This window comes from Colletes gigas, unplaced genomic scaffold, assembly GCF_013123115.1.
Source record: "Colletes gigas isolate AHSC1104 unplaced genomic scaffold, ASM1312311v1 Colletes_gigas_Sc00002, whole genome shotgun sequence".
Classification (NCBI taxonomy): domain Eukaryota; kingdom Metazoa; phylum Arthropoda; class Insecta; order Hymenoptera; family Colletidae; genus Colletes; species Colletes gigas.
In genome coordinates, this window is record NW_025106631.1 from 9,328,310 (window position 1) to 9,351,266 (window position 22,957).

The window sequence follows — 22,957 nt, forward strand, 5'->3', positions numbered from 1 at the left end:
ATGTGGATATAATACGGATGCAAATATATGTCGGTAACGGCTCGCATATAATTACACCTTACTGTATTTAGTTTTACGACTATACAACTTCCACTCTGAATGGTTCACCTTTCCAGCGCCATACTTTCCTCTTTTCTTGTCCAATAAAGGAATCGCTACGCGCGAATTTTTCTTTCCTTCAAAATGGCGACGTAGAAGATTAATTTGATGAAAACTAGAGACGATAGGAAAAACATCTATCTGACTTTCTCATGTAAAATTTAATATTCTGAAATACGCACAATTAACGTAATGAAAAAGAAAAAGAGTACTAGGGGTAAGATCGTCATCCACGATTCAATTTTGCTAAAACACAATACGAGGGCGGTTAAAAACGATTGAAGAAATGGGGAAAAGGGTGTGTGAAATTTTGATTGTTGCGTTCGTTAATCATCGTCGGAGTAAAAGAGGACGAAGATGCCAATATATCGCGGCGTTCAAATGACGCGATTCTCGAGTGATTCCTCGAGGTGTGCCAGGCTCTAAGCAGCGTTAGCACGCGGCGTCGCGATATATTTACGCGAACGGGGAGACTTCGGTAAAACGGTGGCAGCGGTCCAGCAGCCACGCTACGGAAATAGATTTCGGCTGCGGCAATGCAACAGCTCCCCTGAAGACGAGCGCCGCCGAGGCAGTCGGAAGCAACCAGTACCGTGACGACCAGTTCCCGAGGAAAACCGGAGAAATCGCCTCCGCGAGGTCCCACATGAATGTGAGTGCCGATCTTCCTTTCACGAGTGCGTTATCCCGGTGGATCGCAAACGCTCCGACCGCGGGGCACCACAGTGCGTCTTTTGTTCTCCGCGGCGGGTTTCAATCATGGTGCATCGGCCTGGAAGTGTTCGGGCGCGCGTCTTCCTCTCGATCCCGTTCACCGTGAAATCCCTCTCATTCAACCACGGACAAAACGTTATTCGAATAATGGACGACGAATAAAACCACCCGTTCGTTCGTTCGACGGGGCCACTTTTTCCCCCGTCCACCGTGAAATATAACTTTAGTCCAAGTTATTCGATTAAACGAACCGACGATATCCTTGTTTTTTTTTCCTTTCGGTATTTAAAACCCAAATGGTAGTGTGAAGTTTGTTCGTTACGGAGAATGCTCGCTTCGAGGCCGAATTTTGTTGCTATTAATAAGTGTGTTTAAACATGTTGGAAATATATTCGAATAATTAATCCAATGTTGTAACGATCGTAAAATTGTGAATCGCCGAAGACGACCCCAAGTTTAAAATGCTGTGAATTTTTCGTTATTTCTAGGCGAACGAACAAAAATGTATCAATCCGTTACTTTAATAAGCTTTTGTCCGTCTCCGTCTCTTTCTCGAGACGGAGAATCGAACTCCCTTTTTCAACCTAATCGAGACGCCAATTAAGAGCGTCGACGAGATTTCACCGAGTTTTACTTTCGCGAGAGGAGACAAAAGATGCCTCGTTGCGGATTCGCGTCGCGGAAGCAGCCGGGGGAATCCCACACGAAGTTCCGCGTTTTGTCCCCGTGCGCCGCAAACCGGAAACGGGGAGATCGGTTCGTTTGCGGAGAGGACACGCGATGCTGCACCGCGAGGCGCCACGTGACGTTATCTGGAATCTTCTTCAGGAGGAAATTGTGAAGGGAATAGCTGCACATAGACGGATAGTTTAGTTGTATCAACAGTTTTCAACCCTAATTATTATAAATCGTACACGATCGGACCTTACGTCCCCCTTGATTCATCATTCGCGACACGTGTCAGTGAAACGATCGTTTGTTTTGAATAATTTATTTCAAAAGTGTACGGGGATCGCTCACCGGAATGTAAATTCGATCGAATCCTGGTATCGTTCTATAACGAGAAAAGCGAGGATGATGTGCGCGATATTACACCGCGGGGCAAAATATTATTGCGTAGTTGGAAAAATGTTTTGAGAAGAAACTCTAGCGGCGGAGGCTAGAACTTTGGAATGGCTCCAACTTTAGCAGACTTTTGCAATTTCATCGAGAAATAGTGTCCCGCGAAACACGCGAGCCTCCATCGAGACGGATTTTCGTTTAAAATTAACGCTTCGCGGCGATTAACGCGATTGTTTTTTTGATCGTACAATTTTCGTCACCGAAGTGAATCATTCAAGTATAAATTATTACGATGGACAGCCAATCATAGGTATTTTTACCTTCGATGGGAGGTTTCTCCAGTCGAAACTGGATTGATACGTGTCCGTAACGATCGGGTGCGCGCGTCTAAATTTATAATTCTTGGAAATCGAATGCTTTGTTGCTCTCGTGGTGGACAGAATAGCAGCATAGAACAAAAGAGTCCGAACCGTCGGGAAGAACAGAAGGGGTAAACGTTCTAAAGATACGTATGGCTCTAATTCGAGGATCTAATTCACGCGTGTGGAACTCGCGCGGCAACGCCGACTGGAATCGCGGATAGAAAATTATCCGTCCATCCTAAGGCGTTCCCCTTCGACGCGCGATCAACGATACGCTCGTCACTATCCAGAACGAAGGAGGCCACTCTTTTGTTCGTAAATAAATTCAATTTTCCCGGTCTACAAATTTAAGAAGAGAAGATTTCTTCTTTTGACGCAACAATATCAATGCTCTCAATAAAATCATACAATACTAGATGCATGAATCTTTTTTAAAAAGTTTAATCGGGACGCTTCTTATCGTAGTAAATTAATTTCCAAATTCCTCGAGCTTCCAACATTACAACGTATTTAACATTCCTACGAAATGACCGGAAAATCATGGCTGATGGGGTGAATTAGGTGAATTCCTATCATATAAATGGCCCGGTTGTACGAATCCACTTGTCCCCTGACAGGTTCATGGAAACGGAGCTCTACAGCGCGTCCATCCCTCGAGAAAAGTGGCGCGAACGCGATCGAATTGATTTGAATTTCATCGTTTTGTCACGGTGAAATCGCGCGGAAATTTTTGCCACGCTCGAACGTCGGGAATATTCTCCGTGGAACGTTAACGTAATCCCGATGGAAAGGTTGAATGAATGGTCGGGCATAACCTCACGGTATTTACGGAATCCCCGCATTCGTGTCAACGCGAAGGAAATACAGCGTCGCGTGTCGTTCGGCTCGATTTTATTTCTAGACGCGGAACACACGACTTTTTTTCCGAACCGCAGAAATAGACTCGATTTTGGCTTCTTCCGGCCGATGTATCGACCGCGTGACGTCACGCTTTCTCGAGGACCCACTCGAAAAATCTCGATTCTGCATCATCGAGATTGCTCGGCCGCCTAAACCAAGGTGCGATGACATGAATTCACGCATCGTTTGGCAGCCGTACGCGAGTCAACGACGCTGCCAGCTTGTCTCGACGCCTCGATTCGAAATTCCACGTAAAAATGCGGCACGCCGATAAACAATGCCTACACTGTCCACTGCACAATCGTCGAAACGAAATTCGAAACGGTGGAGAATGCACCAGGGTGCTAGAAATGCAATTTGCAGTCGGGAAAAGTAACGACACGTGCATTAAAACAGTATTTGACAAGCCCGTCTTCCTATGGGTGCCTTGAATTAATTGTTTGGGAGGCATGGTCCTGAGAAAAGAACCAGAGAAAATGAAAAATATAGTCTAATAACAATTGAAAACGGCCAACGTATTAATATAAAGTTAGATTAAATTCTAAGATCCCCCCACCACCACTTTAGAAAATACCGTCCTAGATAAAGGAGTATTTTTGGCGGACTCCCTAGAGTAGAATGAACTTCTTTTTAAATATAATTCAAAACTGTATGAATCACGGTCTCGTTGGAATGATTTCACACGATACAACGATGCCTACTGGGTATACGAGAGAACGTGGTATACATTTTACAACCGTACTGGGAAAATCGTAAGCTGACTCAGGAAACGCAGATCTAGATAAGTCGCGTGACCCCAGAATGATTTCATCGAATGCAGCTGTCCCGATAAATACGAAAAGATACCATACATTATGTGCTTGGTAATCTCAATCGAGTGACGCAAACCGTATTTTAAATCTGTCGCCATTGAGCGTTGTTTGACTGCGACGTTTTCTATTGCAGAACCCGGGAGCTGAAAAATGGCGCCCGATGGCCATTTCGAATCCATCGACCCGGTTGCGCATGGCGAGATCCATGCCCCATTGGGTGCTGGTGCGTACGCAAAACGTAGTAATTTTTAAAAAACTATCCGTCTTTCGAGGGTTAATTTTTTTATTTAATCTTTACATCTCTTCCACCTTATATTTTCTATAAAATTAAAAATCCACTTCAGGTTGGAAGAAATGGGGTCGATTGTTCCCTATATTTGAAATAGAACGTTCCCAACAGGCCCAGCAACAGAAGGAAGCGGATCAGCGACGACGACCACCGACCCCGCCGAAGATACCGCCGCCGTCGCTCTCCGGGGACTGTGGTGACCCGGACTACGAGATCATCGAATTTCCGACCCGACCGCAAGCGCAAAGGTCCTCGAAGCCGATCGCGAACGTCCTGAAATGCGTCCTGTGCGGCACAGAGAATGTCTTCGCCCGTTGCGACAGCTGCAACGGGAACTACTGCGAGGCCTGCGACGACATGAACCACAAGCATCCCAAACGAAAGAGTCACGTCAGACGAAGGATCCTGACGGACCTTGCGACGAGAACACGGCCGCCGTTGCCGCCGAAAGGGGAAAACGCGTTGAATCCGCCCCCGATACCGCCGCCGCGAAGAAACCGCAAGACTCAGGTAGGATGCATTCTGGCCTGAGGCTTTCATCCCTTTCCGTGAATCTTCTTCCAGGACGACTCGACCTTAGGTACCGCGCGTTTTCTCCAGACTGTCCGGAATCGGATCAGGGGATCGCTGAAGGATTCGATTGCGATCAGCGGAAACCAGGTTGCGAGAGTCGCGAATCCCATTCTATGAAAGTCTTCGTCAATTTTTCGTCTTAGTTTCCAGTTCCATTAGTTTACGAAGGATCGACGGTAGCCAACAGCCCTTCATCGATTATCATCGATCCTTGTAATCCTTCCATAGCTTTACCTTCGTCGAATTTCCGACGACAGCGACGAGTCGCAATTTTGTCTCCGGCGATTCGAATCGTTGATCGACGTCGTCGTGCGTTCGTAGTTGTTTATTGTTACACGTTGTTGGTTGTACGAGCATCGAGCAGCGGCCAGAGTCGTCTCGTAGAAAACGTCACACCGAGGCAACGAAGATTGTTAAAGCGCGACGGTCGCAGGGAGCCCTCGATTGCCGTTCAAGATGCTGCTCGCCCGTTGCGCACAGAGATTTTATTGTATATTGTCGTTGGTACATTTTAATACACCACGTTACCGCAAAATGAACACCACTGCCGTATTCACTGAACCCGTTTCACTCATTCACACATATTTGGACGAAGTAACGGCGGGAAAAGACGAACAGGGACGTGGCGATCGGTTTCACGCTTGCGTTTCTCGCGACGGTGAATATGGCAGAGCACGGTTTAACACGGTAATACTTCATCGTCCACGACCCACGATCCTTTTCACCGTTACTGTGTGCTGTCCCGCAATACATTTGTTCTACACTCATTATTTTCAGCGCGAATTTTCGATACGACGATTTTATGATTTCGAAGGGAAACATGTCTCGTTCTCTGTATGTATTTATTTGAGTTGCGGTTGTACCTCACCCTCGTCGAGGGCCATGATTTCATTCTGTTCACTAACGCTTTGTTTACGATCGATTTAGCCTAGCCGCAATTTAATTTTAGCACCGCTTCAGCTGCGACAGGCACTCCACCGAAGACGCACCGTTCTCTCTTTTTATTTCGATTTTATTTCACGCCGCCCACGCAATCGCAGTAGAAAACCACATCCGCACAGTTCCTCGACAACGACACCTCCGAGCTCTGTTCGGATCAGCTCGACTGTGTAATAAAGTTCAAGTTTCCGCGCTTAGGCTAAATCGACGCAAAACCAGGGACCCACGAATCTCTCCTTGATCGAGAGAGTCGGCAGCTTGAAGCGAACACTTCCGAACACGACCAGGCCGCTATCAGCGACGCTCGACGCGAAAACAGTGTCGAAATCCACGCAATCGGTGAACGCGGCGTCCGTCGAGGGACCTGGATCGGGCACCGACAAAATGTCCACCCTCCAGGTAACGTTCACCCTACAAAACGCGACACCTCGGCTGGTACACGACGCAGGTTTACAGGAGGTTTATCGAAAACGATCGATCAACTGGTCAGACAAACCTGTAAACGATCCGTACACGGTTCACGTTTACGGAAGTTTTGCCCGCGGGATTGGTCGACTGACTCGCGAAACAGAATTAGGATAAAGGAGGACAGTCGATCGAATCTGCGGCTAAACGTTTGGTTTAAACCTCGATCGTGTATGGGCCGTTTACGAGAGACAGGAAACATGAACTGCGAATCTTCAGGAAAGGTACAGGAAATATCAGGAAGCGATGCGAGCGCAAGACGCGAATAGGAGAAGGCACACTTCCGGTGACATTGCCAGAGACACGTTGAACACGAGGCCGATGAGCATGGGCAGCCCGAAACCGGCGCCAATGGTGCCGCCCCCGCCACCCCCGAGATCTATGATACAGTCGGCGAGCGTTTGCGATTTATCGTCGCCGCACATGTGGAATCCCGGAATGCACCAGGTAAATGGAACACCTCAACGAAGAGGATATTCAATTTTTTATCATTTCTTTTCCCGTCGAAACGATAAGGAAGAATACTAAACCGCTTCTTAAGGATACGACGAATTTTTCTAGATGAACCTCGATAGATGGAACGATCAACAGAGAACGAATCTGTTTTAGGCCCAATCCATGGCTCACCTAGGACCAGGGGGAATGCCAATGATGTGGTACCCGCCTAACGGCCCATGGGACATGACCATGGGCGGTTCCACCATGAGTCTGAATCACCCAGCGATGTGGGGCTACCCCATGGGGTATCCTCCTTCCCAAGTACTGCCGCCACACTACCCGGGCCCACACTCGAGGCCCCACAGTCCCGCCAGAAGTCTGAAATCGAGCAGGAGATCGAGGGCACCTTCGCCGGCGCCCAGTCTGAAGTCCAGAAAATCGTTGGCCTCCAGATCGCGATCCAGAAGGTCCCAAGGATCGCCCTCTGACGCGAGTTCCGAGGACTCGGGGGAATCTGACTTCGACGACAGACTGTCCCGCAGCTCTAGGGGCACCAGGCGTGGCAGCGTGTCCAGGAGTGCCAGACACAGGAGTTACCACGAGGACGACGGCTCCAGGACTCTGTTGACCAGGAACCGTCGCGAGTAAGACTTCGAAATTTTAGACACTGATTGTTAGACATTGGATGAATTTATGGAAATAAACTGACTCTTTCAGGCGACTGATGTCCGAAGAGAGGATGCCCAGCACCGAGGATCAATGGTCCGAGACCCATTCGAGCAAACGATTCTCGACGCCGTCTAGAAATTTCGACGAGCTACAGAAGAACACTCTGAACGCCCGCAGACGATACGACCAAGACGAGCGCCGATTATCGAAGGTGGATCCGCGAATCGATCGCGTGCAAAACGGCAGCTACCGCGACCGACGAAGGCGCAGCACCGACGAGGACGAGTCCGACCGGAAGTCCGCCCTACCCGCGAGAACCAGAGTCACCAGCTCCTCCGACGATCACTTCGAGAGGGTCGAGGTGTCGCCGCGAAGAGCATCCTCCGTGAAAAGGGACACGAGGCTGGACGATCTCGAGAGAACCTCCCGCAGAGATTCGCGAAGATCCTCGATCGACAGCGACGCGCAAACCTCGAGGAAAACGCCGTCTCGGGAGACGGTCGCCAGGAGAAGCCAGGAAGTCGAGGAGCTCGACAAAGCGGAAGACGAGAGCGTACGAACAACGACGAGGAGTCAACGGAGTCGCGAGCCCTCGCGCGATCGAGAGACGTTGCAGAAGAGAGAAACTTCGGTTAAGAGAGACGTTTCCGTCGACGAGACGGAGAAGTCGCCTGCCAGGCGAAGTTCCGTCCGGTCGTCTTTGGATTCGAACGGTCAGAGGGCACGGAAGACACCCTCCCGCGAGGATAGGGAAACCGAACGACCTGATAGCAGAAATCGGGTGTCCGAGGGTCGGGAAATCAGACGTTCCGTCGAAAAAGAGAAACCGACTCAAGAGATCTCGCAGAGGAAAACGGAAAGTCCGACCGTGAAACGTCCGGAAGTAACGATCCCGCTGGAAACGGAAAAGAAACGTGAGGAAGACAACGTACCGTCGAAAGGTGTCCAAGAGCAGCCTTCGATGATGGAGATCCCGAAAGAGGAGTGGGCCTGCGAGCATTGCACCTTCATCAACAACGTCAAGGACCGCGTCTGCGTGGTTTGTTGCAAAACAAAGAGCAGCGCGTTACCACCGAGCACCGAAGACACCTTGGAGGATGTTCATGGCGGTTTCAGCGAGATCCCCAAGAGCGAATCCGCGACGACGTCCAGCAACCTCAGCAACCCCAGCCCCGACCTAGAGAAAAGGGCGAGTCTGTTAAAGATATCGAACAGCGAAGAGAGCGGCGACAGTGGATCCACGAGGAACAAAGGTAGAACTAGGCGCAAAATCAGCTTTTCGTTTGGCACCAAATCTTATCAGTGATTTGCTATCTACCTTCGCGAGTTACCTGTTGCCTTTATATCCGACTCCAAGTGTGTCTTCTCCTCGTCCCGGTCCGCAGAAGCGTTGTGCGTTTGTCGATCTCTCCTTTTTCTTTTTTTTTTTTACGAAAAGATGAACGGATTGTCCCTTCTTGATGTATACCCTTGGATGAATAATAAAGAGACATGCAAACTGTTTCGTACGCAGTACCGGTGGGAAACCAAATGCATAGTCGTATTTGAAATGAACTCTTCCTCGTTTCTTTCGTCCCTCGATCATGTCTGGCACGTTATTATTCATTCAAGAGGAGCTAGTTTCAAGCACGGGCGTGCATTTGGCTGGTGTTCTTTCCGATCCTGTTGGAAACTCGTGCTCGAAGTCCGTTCCGTCCCGTTGTGCATCCTGAAAATTGACATCCGAATGAGACTGCTCGTTTTGTTCCCGTCTACGGTCCGTGGTTTCGAACATGCCAGATCGTTTAAACATTCATATTTGAATAGAAATGGTAATAATTGCTTTGTGATGAAATTGGACTGCAAGGTGGGTGTGGTGTTTCGAACGTCTGCGAGAATTCGTACGAACGTATTGAGTCGGAAATAGTGACGCAGTGACTTGCATTTACAGATATCGCGAGAGTGGAAGATACGTCTGCAGTCGCGGAGAATTCGCTTCCGGGATCCTTGTTGGTAACAAAAGGCGCGACGCCATTAATGGCGAACGATGCGTCAGCGGCTACCGAGAGCACGCAGGACGCTTCCTCGAAAATAAACGACGCAAAGCGTGCTCTGTCGCCGATCAAACGACCCACGCCCGGGAAAATCCCGAAAAGCCATTCGGTTTCCACCGGAACGTCCCCGCCGCCTCAGAGCATTTCGACTCAAGTAAGAGTTTTTCTTTAACACGTTGAACCCTGCAACACTGACACCCACTTCAAACAAATCGGTGATACAAATGGTTTCGAAGAGCTGCTTGAAACTTCAGTTACAAAATTTCAAGCGCACAATCGCGCCTGCAATAAATTACACAATTTATTCCGGGTTTGAAGCTTCGGTGGCAAAGAGTTTTACAAAAATAAATTGGCGTTTCGACCAGGTTTTGCTGATGGTCTCGTCAGCGAGACTGACTCAGCAAACCTTGCCACGCAAGAAACATCACATTCGTGTACGGCGTCTGATTTTTGTTCGTTTTACGGAGCATCGAAAAACAAAGTTTAATCATTTTTATACGGGCTCAAGAACGTTTTAAACATATATGAATAATATAATATCGACGCGGGGCTCAACGTGTTAAAAAATACGCTCGATTCGACGAAAGGAGGATTCGTTACCGGAAAAAAAACACACGGCTTGCAGACGTACGACTACCTTCCAGCGAGAGGAAACGCAGGATTCGTGAGGGCAGCATCGGCCTCGAAGAGTCTATTGTACTACGAAGACAGCGACCCGGAGGTAAAATGCACGATCGAACGAAAGGCTCGATTCGATTCCTTTCGAAAGGCAGTTTCGTAGTTTAAATGCTGTTATTTTCAAAACTTGTATTCGAGCCACGTTATTAGCAAAAGGGGACCTTTGGAGAAGTTTGGCGAAGTTTGACCGAGCTGGTCGATCTTCGTACGAGCAAACGGTACCCTTAAATGTTTAATGGCGCGTCTCGAATACGGACCCGCGAACGTAACGGAACGGTTTAATGGAAGGAACGTCGGAGCGTCTGTTCCAGGAGCAAACCAGGTTCGCGAACAGCCCCGACGACCTGTATCCCCGCCAGGAGCAGTATCTGCAACAGCTGATCGGTGGACCCAGCAGAGATCGAACGAGACGGAACTCCATCGACTCGACGCACCTTTATTATCGTTCCAGGGTAAACTTGACGCCTGTCCCTACGGGAATCGTTGGTTTCTAATCCTCGGCCTAATCCTCGTTCTGTGCTTAACAAGACTTTAGTTTGACGTTCCGTAGCCTCGGTGTGAACGTAGGCAGGATTACATCCAATGTACGACGCTGCGATATTTACCAAACCCTTGCCCGCAATTCCAGCGATCTTGCGCTTACGTAGACAATGATCATCGAGCGTTGATTGTTAATAATATCTTTGTTTGGATCAGTGGCGATTTACACATGGTTTTGTTAGACTAGCGTTTAAGCCTGTAACACTGTTGTTTGTATTCGATTTGACCGTTAATCGTTGTTGTTACACAGAAGTCATCCTAGGACGATCACGCCCCTTACGAGTGAGTCCGTTTCGTCGATCCTGCACCGTATCTCGCCCCCCGCGTGCTCGCGTTTCAACCCCGATCGATCATCGACGCTCGCGTTAATTTCGTGTTACAGGAGCCCAGTCAGCCCCGATACCTCGAGGCGGCCTCCAGTTCCCAGGAAGTTTCAACGTTGACGCGGCAAGGCTTGGAGATCGTCGAACTTCTACGGGAAGCCGAGAGGCACGGTTATTCCACCGACGACGTTCAGGTGGCTTTATCGCAGGGCGCGAGCAACCCGATCGACTGGCTCAAGGCGCAATGGCCTCATTTGGTGGAGACGGTGCAAGTTCTGGCAACCACTCACGGCAAAGAGCTGAAGGAAAACAACGTCGGGACGCTAACCGGCGCCGAGGCGAAAGAGGCGTTGAGATCGGCCAAGGGCGACGTTTGGAACGCCGTTGCCGTCGCGATTCAACGCCGACAGCAGAAAGTAAGAGTTTACGAAATGTCCCTGTTCAACGCGATGGCGTTTTTCGTTCACGAGGAATATGAAATCACTTCGACAGTGCGAGGATATAATGAAGAAAGGTAACTTCGCGACGGCGGAAGTCGTGAAAGCGCTCGAGAATAACGACGGCGCCGAGGACGCGGCATTATTCGAGCTACAAAAGAACCAGCTCAAGCCGTTTTTGATGAGGATCTGGGGTCCTCCGGTTGGGGTGGAGAACGACGAGGCTGCACCGCGGGAAGGTCAGCGAATCTTTCACACACGTTACCCCAATTCTTTCTCGAAAGGTGTTCTTTCTAATCGCCATACACCAACGCTCGTAACAAAGGGACACAATTTACACGGTAGAACCTTGATTCAACCCCATTTAGAAAATTCAAAGGACAGGGAATTTTATATGATCCTGTGTGTGTTAACGTAAAGACTGCATTTTCTTCTAATTGGTTCTTTAGAATCGAGGTTCTACTGTAATAAGGGAAACCATCAACAGATACACTTGGGAATCGAACCTGGGTCTCTGAGATTTGTAGTTGAATATTTACCACTGTCGCCTAGACTTCTTTCTACTGTAGAGATAGTATTTTTAGTTATTGGTAGACGAGACACGAATCAATTGACGCTTAAAACGATCGATGAGTCGTAATTATGAAAATATTTGACAATGTATCCCGTTTCGTTTAATTTCACGGAGGCTAGAACATCCCCATAGACGGTAGAAACGAATCCTCGAAGCAACCCAATAGATTCCCAGGCGAACGTGATTGTTTTAGATGCGGCAGGTGCGGTCGGTGGTGGAACGTGTGTTACCGAACAGGTTTCCAACGTGTCGGACTCAGAAGCGAGGAAGCAGGTAATGTCACCAATAGTTGAAAATTTCGTGGCGTTGCAGGCCGACTTTCAAAAGCAACTGGCAGCCCTCAGACAACTGACAGATAACTGGCAACACGATAAAGACCCCCTGAACACTCTCGGTAATAAGCCTGATCATCTGTGTGAAGGTAACGCTGACGATCGAACCGTTCTAATCGATAAAACTCTGGTCCCAAGGGCCGCGCTAGACCTCGATGTAGCCGAGGCCGTTAAAGCGCAGGAGAAACGACGTTCTATCGGTCCCGACGGAGAATCCATGCAAATAACCTTAGACGAAACTAAGCTATTGCAAACATCAGACGATACCGCGGTCAAAAAATCCCATTCGCCTGTAAATCGCGATCAAAATATAATCGAGGCAAAAACGCAGCAGGATTTATGTAACGGAAAAACAGACGAAACTAAGTCGTTGTCAAAGTCGGACGATACTGTTAGTAAAAGCTCCGTGACTACTGAAAATCGCGATCAAAATATAATCGAGGCAAAAACGCAGCAGGATTTACGTAACGGAAAAACAGACGAAACTAAGTCGTTGCCAAAGTCGGACGATACTGTGATTAAAGGATCCGTGACTACTGAAAATCGCGATCAAAATGTAATTGAGGCAAAAACGCAGCAGGATTTACGTAACGGAAATGTAGACGAAACTAAGTCATTGCTAAAATTAGATGATGCTGTGATTAAAGGATCCGTGACTACTGAAAATCGCGATCAAAATGTAATCGAGGCAAAAACGCAGCAGGATTTACGTAACGGAAATGTAGACGAAACTAAGTCATTGCTAAAATTAGATGATGCTGTGATTAAAGGATCCGTGACTACTGAAAATCGCGATCAAAATATAATCGAGGCAAAAACGCAGCAGGATTTATGTAACGGAAAAAGAGACGAAACTAAGTCGTTGCCAAAGTCGGACGATACTGTGATTAACGGATCCGTGACTACTGAAAATCGCGATCAAAATGTAATTGAGGCAAAAATACAACAGGATTTACATAATGGAAATGTAGATGAAACTAAGTCGTTGCCAAAATTGAACGATGCTGTGATTAAAAAATCTGTGACTATTAAAAATAACGAGCAAAATATAATAGAGGCAAAAACGCAACAGACTTCGGAAAAACAATTGCCAAAATCTGACGTTACGAGTGAAAATCGAAAATACGATCAGGACGCTTCCGCGAGTACGGTCGAGGTAAAAACGCAACAGGCTCCGAGGCTCGCGGAGAACTTGTCGGAGCGGGATTCGCGCGACGAGAGGGTAAAAGAGATTTCAGAAATTGATAAAGACGCGGAGAATCGATCGAACGAGTCGCGAGGGAAAAACCTGACCGTGGTGAAGGATGAAAGCGCCGATGACAGGACAGAAAACACCAGCGTCGAGAAAGATAAGCCGTCGACGGGAGTAGAATCCGAAGCGAGTGACGCGAAAGAAACCGTAGAACGAACGAAGAATGCCCGTGAAGTATCTCGGACGAAACTCGAAGAGACACTTCCTCCGCGTGTTAAAGAAACCGAGGAGACTGGAGCTCCTCGTCAAAGGACCGTAGAAGGAGATAAACCTTCTACTTTGCCTGAAAGCTCGAGCTCCCCTCTGCAATCTAATCCGCCGGAGGATGGTTTGTCGGTACGTAAACACGCGAGCCAAGATTCGTTGAACCAGAAGGCGATCGACGCACCGGAACAGCGTCCTCAGCAACGGGCGATCGACACGGAACCCACGAACGCGACGGAAAATAAAGAGTCGAGAAACTCGGAGCCCGAGAAGCTACAATCGGCGTCGATTACACCGGAAGTGAGTTCCTCGGCGGAAGAAGCCCCGCGGAAAAGTAACGAGACGCACGTAGCCACGGTGGAGGCGTTGATATCCGCCGTGAAATCGCTGCCGGAGCAATTACTGGGTCCGTTCATGTCGGCGATGCAAAAGCTATCGCCGAGGAGGTCCGCGACGGAGGCGGGGAATGAGTCCGGATCCCTCGAAACTCTCGACGAGGACGGTTCCAGCAAAAATGAGAACGGGAAAGAAGCTGCCGCGAGCGACACAATGGAGCCCGCGACGACCACGGCCGCCATCAAAAAGCTGCAGGAACTCGAAACGGTACGTACGAGCGAAAAAGACGCTGTCGCGGTTGGAACTAACGCGAAAGAGAGGATAACCGAGACGCCAGCGAGCGTGTGCCAAAGAAAATTTGACGGTAACGAGGTCTCGGAGGAGCCGTCGAATCGCGAGGCGGAAGCGGCGCCATTACGGGACGGCGAAACAAAAGGGGCGACGATAGCCGCGAACAACGCGGTCGAAGTAAGTTTGCAAAAATGTTCTTCCGAAGTTGCAGTCGACGCTAACGGAGCCCGAGAGGACGCTGGTGGTGTTGTTAACAGTCCTGCAGGCGACGAGGCGAGCATTTTTAAAGCTGATTCACCTCATAGCGATCACCACGAAACGAGCACGCGTTCAATCGATACGCAAGACCGATCGATCCATACGCGATCATCCACAAAGGAAGCGAACGGCTCTTCCGTGAATAATATCGAAGATTCTCTGCCTAACAATGCAACGGATAGTATCGCGAGCCGCGATGAAATCATTGGCGCGCAATCATTGTCGAACGAGACGGCGTTTCCGGCAGGGAGTGACCCGGGAACGTCTGTTTTCATCGAATCATCCGACACGCGAATTCAGAGCAGCGACGATAACGGCGCGGAATTAATCGAGGATAGTTTAGAGGGTAGAAATTCCGTAGAGATTGTAATTGCCGCAGAGCTTGAATCACGCGCTGGCGAATCGACTAATTTCACTGTAACACCCTTATCCCTGGCTTCCGCTATCGAGGCTTGCACCGTTTCCGAAGTTCGCGAAGCTGAGGTTGTTCCTTGCACGATAAATCACGAAATTCCTGAAAAGGACTCTGTAATTATTACGCAGGGGATTCTTAAAGATTTGAACATTCTCGAGGAGGCTAAACGTATTTGCAAAATTCCCGTAGATACTGAAATTTCTCTTTTTAAAATTTTAGAAAACTTTGAAGTTAATGGACAGGATAATTCCGCAGCCCTCGTCGAAGAACTTCCCGTAGATCCTGAAACTTTTGTCCCTGAAGTCTTGGAAGATCCTGCAAACGTCACTCGCGAAATTTCTGTAGCTCCCAAAACTTTCGACCACAAAGTTTTCGAGAATTCTACAGTTAATGCAGAACAAATTTCCAATAATTCGAAAGATCTCCAAGAAGTTTCGAAAAATTCTAAAAACGACGGAATGGTTATAGATCCTAAAACTTTTGTCTCGGAAGTCACCGAGAATTCTAAAATTATGAATAAAGATACCGAAATCGTTGTCGAACGCGTTTCTCAGGACCCTAATCGCGGCGATATTATTTCTGAAACTAACGTACGTAAAATTTCTGAAGATTCCGAACAACTTGTCAAAGATCGCGAGAATCCGAGAACCCACGAAGTTTCTAACGAGTCCAAAATAGATCTAGACGCTAGTGTTCAAGAAATCCCCAAGGATCCCCAAACGGAAACCCACAAAGTTTCTGACGAACTCGAAGCGATTGTTCGTGAAATTTCCAAAGATCCCGATGCTCTAGAATCATCCAAGGATCCCAAAAGAAAGACCCTTAAAGTTTCCAACGAACCCAAAACGATTTCCGAACTATCCAAAAGCCCTTTGCACGTGTCTGAGAAAGTAGAGCAGCCTATCACTGTAGCATGCCACATTCCTCAGTCCGGTGACAGAATCGATAATCGTCCAATAACTTCCGTAAGTAAGTCGCTCGACTCCGAAGAGAATCTCGACCGTATCGATGGTCGATCGGAGACAGAAAACAGTAAACAACCGGTATCGACGTCCACCGGGCAACTTAATAAGGTAATGAAAGACGTCCCTTCGACGGAAGTCAAAAATGATTTCCCAGTTATAGAGAAACAGGATCTCGACGAGGCGGTAAGAACAAGTAATTCGGAAGACGTATCAAAGATCGAGAATTCTCTGTCCGTCGCAGACATTGGAAAGCTTCCGACATCCGTGGAGCCCTCCTCGATATCCAACAACGTCGACGCAAATAAAACCTCTGAAGCACTCGCGGATACAGAATCGGCAATTTTAACTGTTTCAAGTGACTCTCGTATTACCGGGTCGTCGTCGAGCTTGCATACTTTGGACGCCGAATCCGCCGTTAACAAGCTAAATTCTATAGATACTAACAAAATTCCGAAAGTTCTTGTCGATCGTAATAACGTTCTCGATACGTCGCGCAATGGGTCCAACTCGGATACGGAAACTACCTCCGAATCGAGTTCCCCCGTTACGATTCTTGAAAGTTACTCCGACTCTAACGTGCCTGAAAATTTTAACAAACCTCCGGGCACGATCGCGAGGGACTCGAACAACAACGCGTCCGATACCGCGTCGCGCGATAGTGTTTCCAACGAAATGCAAACCATTAAGGAATATTCTAATTTTACCGTCTTGGAAAACTCGAACGAAAGTATGAGAGAGACGGACGATCAGGCTGTTGGAAATCTTGAGATGCCACCTGGGGTACCGGAGATCATAGAGATTCAAATAACCGAATGCCCGATGATTGTCGTCAACGATTGCGCGCCGATAAAACCGTTGGAGACCGCGTCTGACGTAACGCCGCTCGCAGATATCGAATCTGTGAAATTGTCGACGGAAAGTCCGGTCGAAAAGAACGAAACGACTTCTAGAGAAAGCGCGGTGGCGGTTGAAAACGACGTAGACGATGCAAGCGGAATCGATAACAGCGTTGTTCCGAGAGCTGCAGTTAAGGAGAGATCGAAATCTCCGGGCAAAAAGGTCGCCAGAAGGAGGTCCCCCGTGAAAGTGATCAAAAAGCCGACCGGCATACCGAGAAGAAATTTCGGAAAATCGAGCCCGAAAGGCGCGATCGTCTCGAAGGCTAAAGACATCGCGGCTGAAATCGCTCGCAGATCGGTGCTTCCGAAGCACACGATGACGAAGAGGGAACCTATGGCGAGGGAAGTCCCGAGAAACGTTCCATCTACTATTAAAACGAGACCAAACCCGAAATTTCCGATCGTCGGGGTCCAGAAGCAAATTTCCAAAAGCTCGAAATCGAGCGTGGCTGCGACGGCGGGGGAGAGGAGGTCGAAAATTTTGCGTACGATATCGAAGGGCTGCGAGCAGATCAAAAACTCGATTATTCCCGGGCAGACCAGGGACAGGAAAGCAGGAATTTCGAACGAAAAGAAGATGGAGGCTCCCGCGTCGAAGCCCAAGGCTTCCTTCTTTTCGAGGATTCCCGTGTTCACGGCGAGATGCCGTCCCGTGCAACAGTCTGCCAACAGTGCGAGTAAAACGCCACCGAGAGCAACGTGCCAACGGTCGATGAGGAAAACTAGTTCGACGGGGAACGCTTCGAAGGTAGAAACGCATCGAAAAATCGGCTCGAACATAACAGCGGATGTTACGAAGCCAGACGTTTCGAAAAGTAAAAAAATCACGAACGAATCTAATGAAAAGAACAAGCCTACGATGGAAGAGACGATGATTGAGTTAAAGGAATCTGCTTCGACTGATTTAAACCTAAGTGACACGAATTCTAGCGAAGAGTACGAGGAAGACTCGGAAGTAGAGGCGTCTTCCGTTTCCGATTTTGAGAGTGCAACGGAGTCCGAAATATCGAATACGGACGCACAATTGTCCGATCAGAGTTTCGTGAGTATCGAAGAATTAACGGACGCGGAGATATTATTGCAGGAGACGATCAACGCGATAAAGGCTAAAATATCGGACTCTGAGTTCGAGAGCGAGGACGAGGATGATGTTAGAGATCAGGAGGACTCGGATCACGCGGAAACGCGCGTGAAATTGGACGGGTCTGACGTTTTGGAGGCAGAGGACTCGTCCCTGGAGGAGGAACAAGCGGACGATGTAACCTCCGAGGACGACGAGACTTTAAAAGCTGACGACGTTGGTCCACGCGTCCGCAAAACGACCAACGTCGTTCTTCAACGACCACCGGCTCCGGTTAACCAAAGAACTAAGAAATTAAACAGTAACGTTAAAAAGACACCGAAGATCGCCAAGTTTTCCAAGAGTCAGTCGTCCTCGAGGACCATAGCAACCTCGAAACAATACTGGGACACAACGGATTCGAGCGACGCGGTCGTAGAAAAGTCTTCGAGACCGAGGAAGAAGCCGGAGACCGGCAAAGTCGAGCAAAGTAAAACGGATACGAGAAACGGGACCAAAACGACGAGACGCGGAAACGAGAAAGGGATTAAAGCGAGTCGTAGAGCTAGCGCGGGCAGTGATAGGGGGTTGGATCAGGGTGGAACGTCGAAGAAACGGTTCTCCCTGGTGGCCAGTTGTATACGTCGGTTCGAGGGCGAAGAAAAGACGGAAAGGGAATACGTGGAAAGTAGAAGCGGCTACGTGACGACGGCTGGGTCTCCCAAAACGGAGAGGGAGGTCAGTAAACGTCAGTTGTCAGAAACGCTTGTCGACCGTGTCGGTCCTCGACAGGCCAATGTCTACAAACAGCTCGAAAATATCAAGCGAAACTAAACGAGAGAAACAGTATCGAGATACCCGACCGAGGCTGTCCTTAGAGTCTTAACCCTTTTGCCTTTTAGTTTTATATTTGTTACGCGTTCCCTTTTTCACCAGGTAAGTAGTTCGCACTTTGTTCTTTGTATCGTGGCTAATCTTGAGTGTTGCTTGTTTATCCGCGAGAGAATCGAAATATAATTGAAAGTATTCGCTGAGGTTTGTACTTACGTACGTGTTCCCGTATTCGCGTCGAAGGCACACCAGGAAGTTTCGATCCCGTATATACAGTTACTCCCACTCGTATTCGTACACTATAATAGCGATTCTTGTATCAGTTTAAAAAAGAAACAAGCTTTCGTTATTTATAGCGAATCGCCATTACGGTGTACGAATACGAGTGACTGTATTCAATCGACAGATTGCTTCGTCGCAAGGAAAACAACTCCTTAAGATCGAAGCACACGCGTCGTTTTGATTATTCACTTTGCATACATCGCTCGTCGCTCATTAACGCATTAACGTTCCTTAATCATTCTTTCCGGCACGCACGTAATAATTATTAATATCGCGGTCACGTTCGGTCACTGTCGAGAAGTATCAAGAGCTCGTTTCTAGACGTTGGTGTAGTCTCTCTGTAGTTCTTATGCATGTCACTTTCCCCTCGCATCGCTCTTCGCACCGAACTCTGTCTAAAAACATACAAAGTACATACATTTGTCATACATTCAACATCATTTGTTAACACTATCGTAAAACAACTCGTCGTTTTTTAAAGTAAACGCGTATCGATCGTACGAAGAGATGAATCTTGAAAAGTACTTTCTTGAATGCGCAGAGAATAGCTCGCCGTCTGTTGGCGGAGGGCAAAGCGTCGAACTACGACCAGGCGGAAGTCGCCGCCAGTTTGTTGGCCCTGAAATTTGGCGACGTTGAGGCCCTCCACGCGGCCAAGGAATGTTCCAGCGTCGAGTCGGCTCTAGCTTTTCTTCAGCAAGAATGCGAGCTCTGCACGGGTCGTTTCGCGATGAGCCAGGTGAACAGAACTACGTAAATCACGTAGCTTCTAGATTTCGACGGTAAAATAATCTCTGAAGCCATTAACGCTCTTCCAAAGCATGATGTATCGGTTCGTCCTTAATTTCTGGCCAAGTTCATCCTGCATCCGTGATCATAATTGTGAAAGTTTCAATTCTTCCATCCGAGAGTCCAATAATATCGTGAAATAACTTTCTAATTCCAGATGATATCCATGTTGAAATGCGTGCACCGTTGTTGCAACGATTGCGCGAAGAATTACTTCACGATCCAGATCAGCGACAGAAACATCACGGACGCTGTCTGCCCGTATTGCAAGGAACCGAATCTGAAGGATGCGACCGAGGACGAGGTCCTGGAATACTTCAGTAACCTGGACATCCAGCTAAAGACACTTTTAGACCCTCCGATTCACGAGCTGTTCCAGAGGAAGCTGCGGGACAGAACGCTGATGCAGGATCCCAATTTCAAGTGGTGCATTCAGGTGTTCCCTCTGCACGGAATATTCGATACCCTTCTATTAGGTAATCGGTGTGTAATGTAGGTCGTCGGTTTCAGTGTTCGAGCGGGTTCTACGCGGATCCGGATCAGAAGCGTTTGATTTGTCCCGATTGCCGATCGGTTACGTGCGCCTTCTGTCGAAGACCGGTACGTGCACGCGTTGATGATCGCTCGAAAATTAAGCGAACATTACGCAATGGCGCGCAAACATCCTTCTCAACCGGTGGTTTCACTTTCAGTGGGAGAAACAGCACGAAGGAATTACGTGCGAGCAATTTGCCGCTTGGAAAGACGAGAACGACCCGGATTATCAGGCCGCGGGACTAGCCAAGCACTTGGCGGACAACGGCATAGATTGCCCTAAATGCAAATTTCGATACTCCTTGTCCAGGGGAGGTGAGATTTAGTTTTATTAACATACCACGTGCTCCAATGTGGACTCTACTAACTACAATTAACCCTTTGTACTCCTCTGAGGGGACAAAAGGATGTTTCCTTGGAGTCTTCGCTACCTATTTCGTAACAGTGTTTGAATTAGGTGATCGAAGATAAGTCCCCAAGTGCAAAGGGTTAATATTGTCGAATTGACGGATGAATCTAGCGTTACCACGACATCAAAATTTAAAGATCACGAACCCTGGCGCAGGTTGTATGCATTTCACGTGCAGCCAGTGCAAGTACGAGTTCTGTTGCGGTTGCGGCAAGGCCTTCATGATGGGAGCGAAATGCTCGGTGAGCCAGTACTGCGCTAAACTGGGCCTGCACGCTCATCATCCTAGGAATTGCCTGTTCTATCTACGCGATAAGGAGCCCGCGCAGTTGCAACAGTTGCTCAGAGATAATGGGATCGAGTACGACACGGACGGTCCGGCCGGGGAGCGCAAGTGCAAAGTGCAGTTGCAGAAAGAAACTCCCACCGGTGTTGTAGACGCGGTATGCAATTCAGACGTCGTCGAGGGCCACGCCGGCTTATGCAGGTAACCCGTTCGTTCCTGTGGAACTCCGAGCGCGTTTCTATTATTAAAACCACCGTTTTTATCATTTAACGGGGTCGTTTACGAGGGTGGCATTAGACTGCCGCGTACGAAATGTCCGTTCCTACAGCGCGAAGGAAAGATAATAGAACTCCATGCTCGGAGTACTATCGAGGGAGGTACTAATGGAAATTGCTAAAAAAATATTAAGAACGAGCGAAACAGAGCGTAGCACTTAACGTTTGTCTATGAATCCGCGAACAATATCGAGGGAGTACTTATTCAAAGTAAAACTATCTTTTACAGTTCCCCGATCGGAATATTCACGGTTTGAATTTGAACAAAAATCGTCGTCGTCGGTCCATTACGAATTCTAGTTGCATTCTCCTCGACTTCGCTCTGTATATTTTAATAAACGAGCGGAAGGGTCGAAACCTTCGCATTACTCAAAATAGTAATCTTAACGCGTCTAAAATTAGAATCGAGAGATACTACCGTAATAGTAGTTTTGTTAACGTACGTAGGAATTTTTGAACCCCCTGTCGGAAGACCAAAACTTGTTCGACCCTATTCCCTGATATGCATTTACGAACGACCCTCTTAACGAGTCCTTCCGACGTTCAAGGATCCACTACATCGAATACCTAATCCGAATAATCCGGAAGACCCAATTGGAGCCGCTCCCGTTGCTAAACGTGGACGACCTCGAAACGTTCGTGAGACGCGCGGGGTCAAAGTTACCCCCGAATTGGTATGGACGCGATCCCGAGCATTACAGGAGAGATTTGGCCGAGGTAAACTGAGAAGCATCGTGCATGGCATGACTAAATTCTGGGTACTTTTCCCCGCAGGCAGCACTACATTGAGTACTTGGCGGGCCTGGTACTGAAGGGCAGGCTGGACCCGGTGGCAATCTTTGACTTGAACGATGCCAAGCAAGAGCTGCGCCGTCGGGGAAAAGTTCCCCCTGCGAAGGACCAGGAAATGTCCGAGCGGGATTATCTCGAGGCGTGCATTCAGGTGACTAACAACTCCTCTCCTCTGCACTCCTGCCCCCGACACACTGACCGAATTAACAAACACGAAATGCATGAAAGCGTACCTCCACGCACGACTTTCGCAGCCGAAATACCGCGCGCACGCATCCCGGCGACGTTTTCTAAAGAACGAAAATACGTGCTCGTGAACAACCCTTTATCGTCCAGTATTTTTGTTTACCGATTTGGAAGCCCCCGCGAAAAATTAGGTCTGGAACTACGCGCTAAACATATTGCATCTCACCAACGACGGACTTTTGAGCTTTAAAGAGATTTCATTCGCGGTACTCGATACGACACATGATATCCGAATCTTTTACAGGTGGTGCGAAAGGAGATTCCATTGGAGTGATAGAAGAGAAGATTAATCAATATTCGACTTTGTACGCGAGACTCACACATTTGACGCATATGTTGTATAGTGTATTTATTTTATTATGCGGACAGCGATGTAGAGAGGAATTTACAATTGAAGTAAACGAAGATTATAAAAGTTGTGTAGTATTTGATGTAAAAAACTAAGTCACTCTTATGGGTAGGAGAGGAGTGGCGGAGAAATTATAATAAAAGAATGTCGATTGTTTTGTAAATGATGCGTGTTGAATATTTTTAACGCAATAAAATAACAGTTTATAGTATTCAAAAACTTTTATAACGATCCGTCAATAAATT

General features: G+C 48.1%; 1 protein-coding gene across 3 annotated transcripts; it reads left to right on the forward strand.

Moving 5' to 3' along the window:
* The first annotated feature begins 549 nt into the window (after positions 1–549).
* LOC122402144 (E3 ubiquitin-protein ligase lubel) lies at positions 550–22,923 on the forward strand. Of its 3 annotated transcripts, none has more exons than XM_043404726.1 (21): positions 551–751; positions 4,083–4,172; positions 4,350–4,748; positions 5,949–6,149; positions 6,435–6,662; positions 6,825–7,297; positions 7,371–8,575; positions 9,253–9,509; positions 9,981–10,076; positions 10,345–10,485; positions 10,956–11,312; positions 11,389–11,572; positions 12,101–14,499; positions 19,574–19,771; positions 19,979–20,257; positions 20,332–20,421; positions 20,514–20,670; positions 20,921–21,251; positions 21,874–21,999; positions 22,100–22,268; positions 22,608–22,923. In XM_043404726.1, exons 1-21 carry the CDS (start codon positions 746–748, stop codon positions 22,635–22,637), a joined length of 7,416 nt encoding a protein of 2,471 aa, XP_043260661.1. In that variant the 5' UTR covers positions 551–745; the 3' UTR covers positions 22,638–22,923. The 3 variants fall into 3 exon arrangements, with proteins under 3 accessions (XP_043260668.1, XP_043260661.1, XP_043260650.1); XM_043404715.1 differs by lacking the exon at positions 551–751 and adding an exon at positions 3,834–4,000; XM_043404733.1 differs by lacking the exon at positions 21,874–21,999 and having other exon boundaries at positions 550–751; positions 4,083–4,190; positions 4,294–4,748.
* The last annotated feature ends 34 nt before the right edge of the window (positions 22,924–22,957 follow it).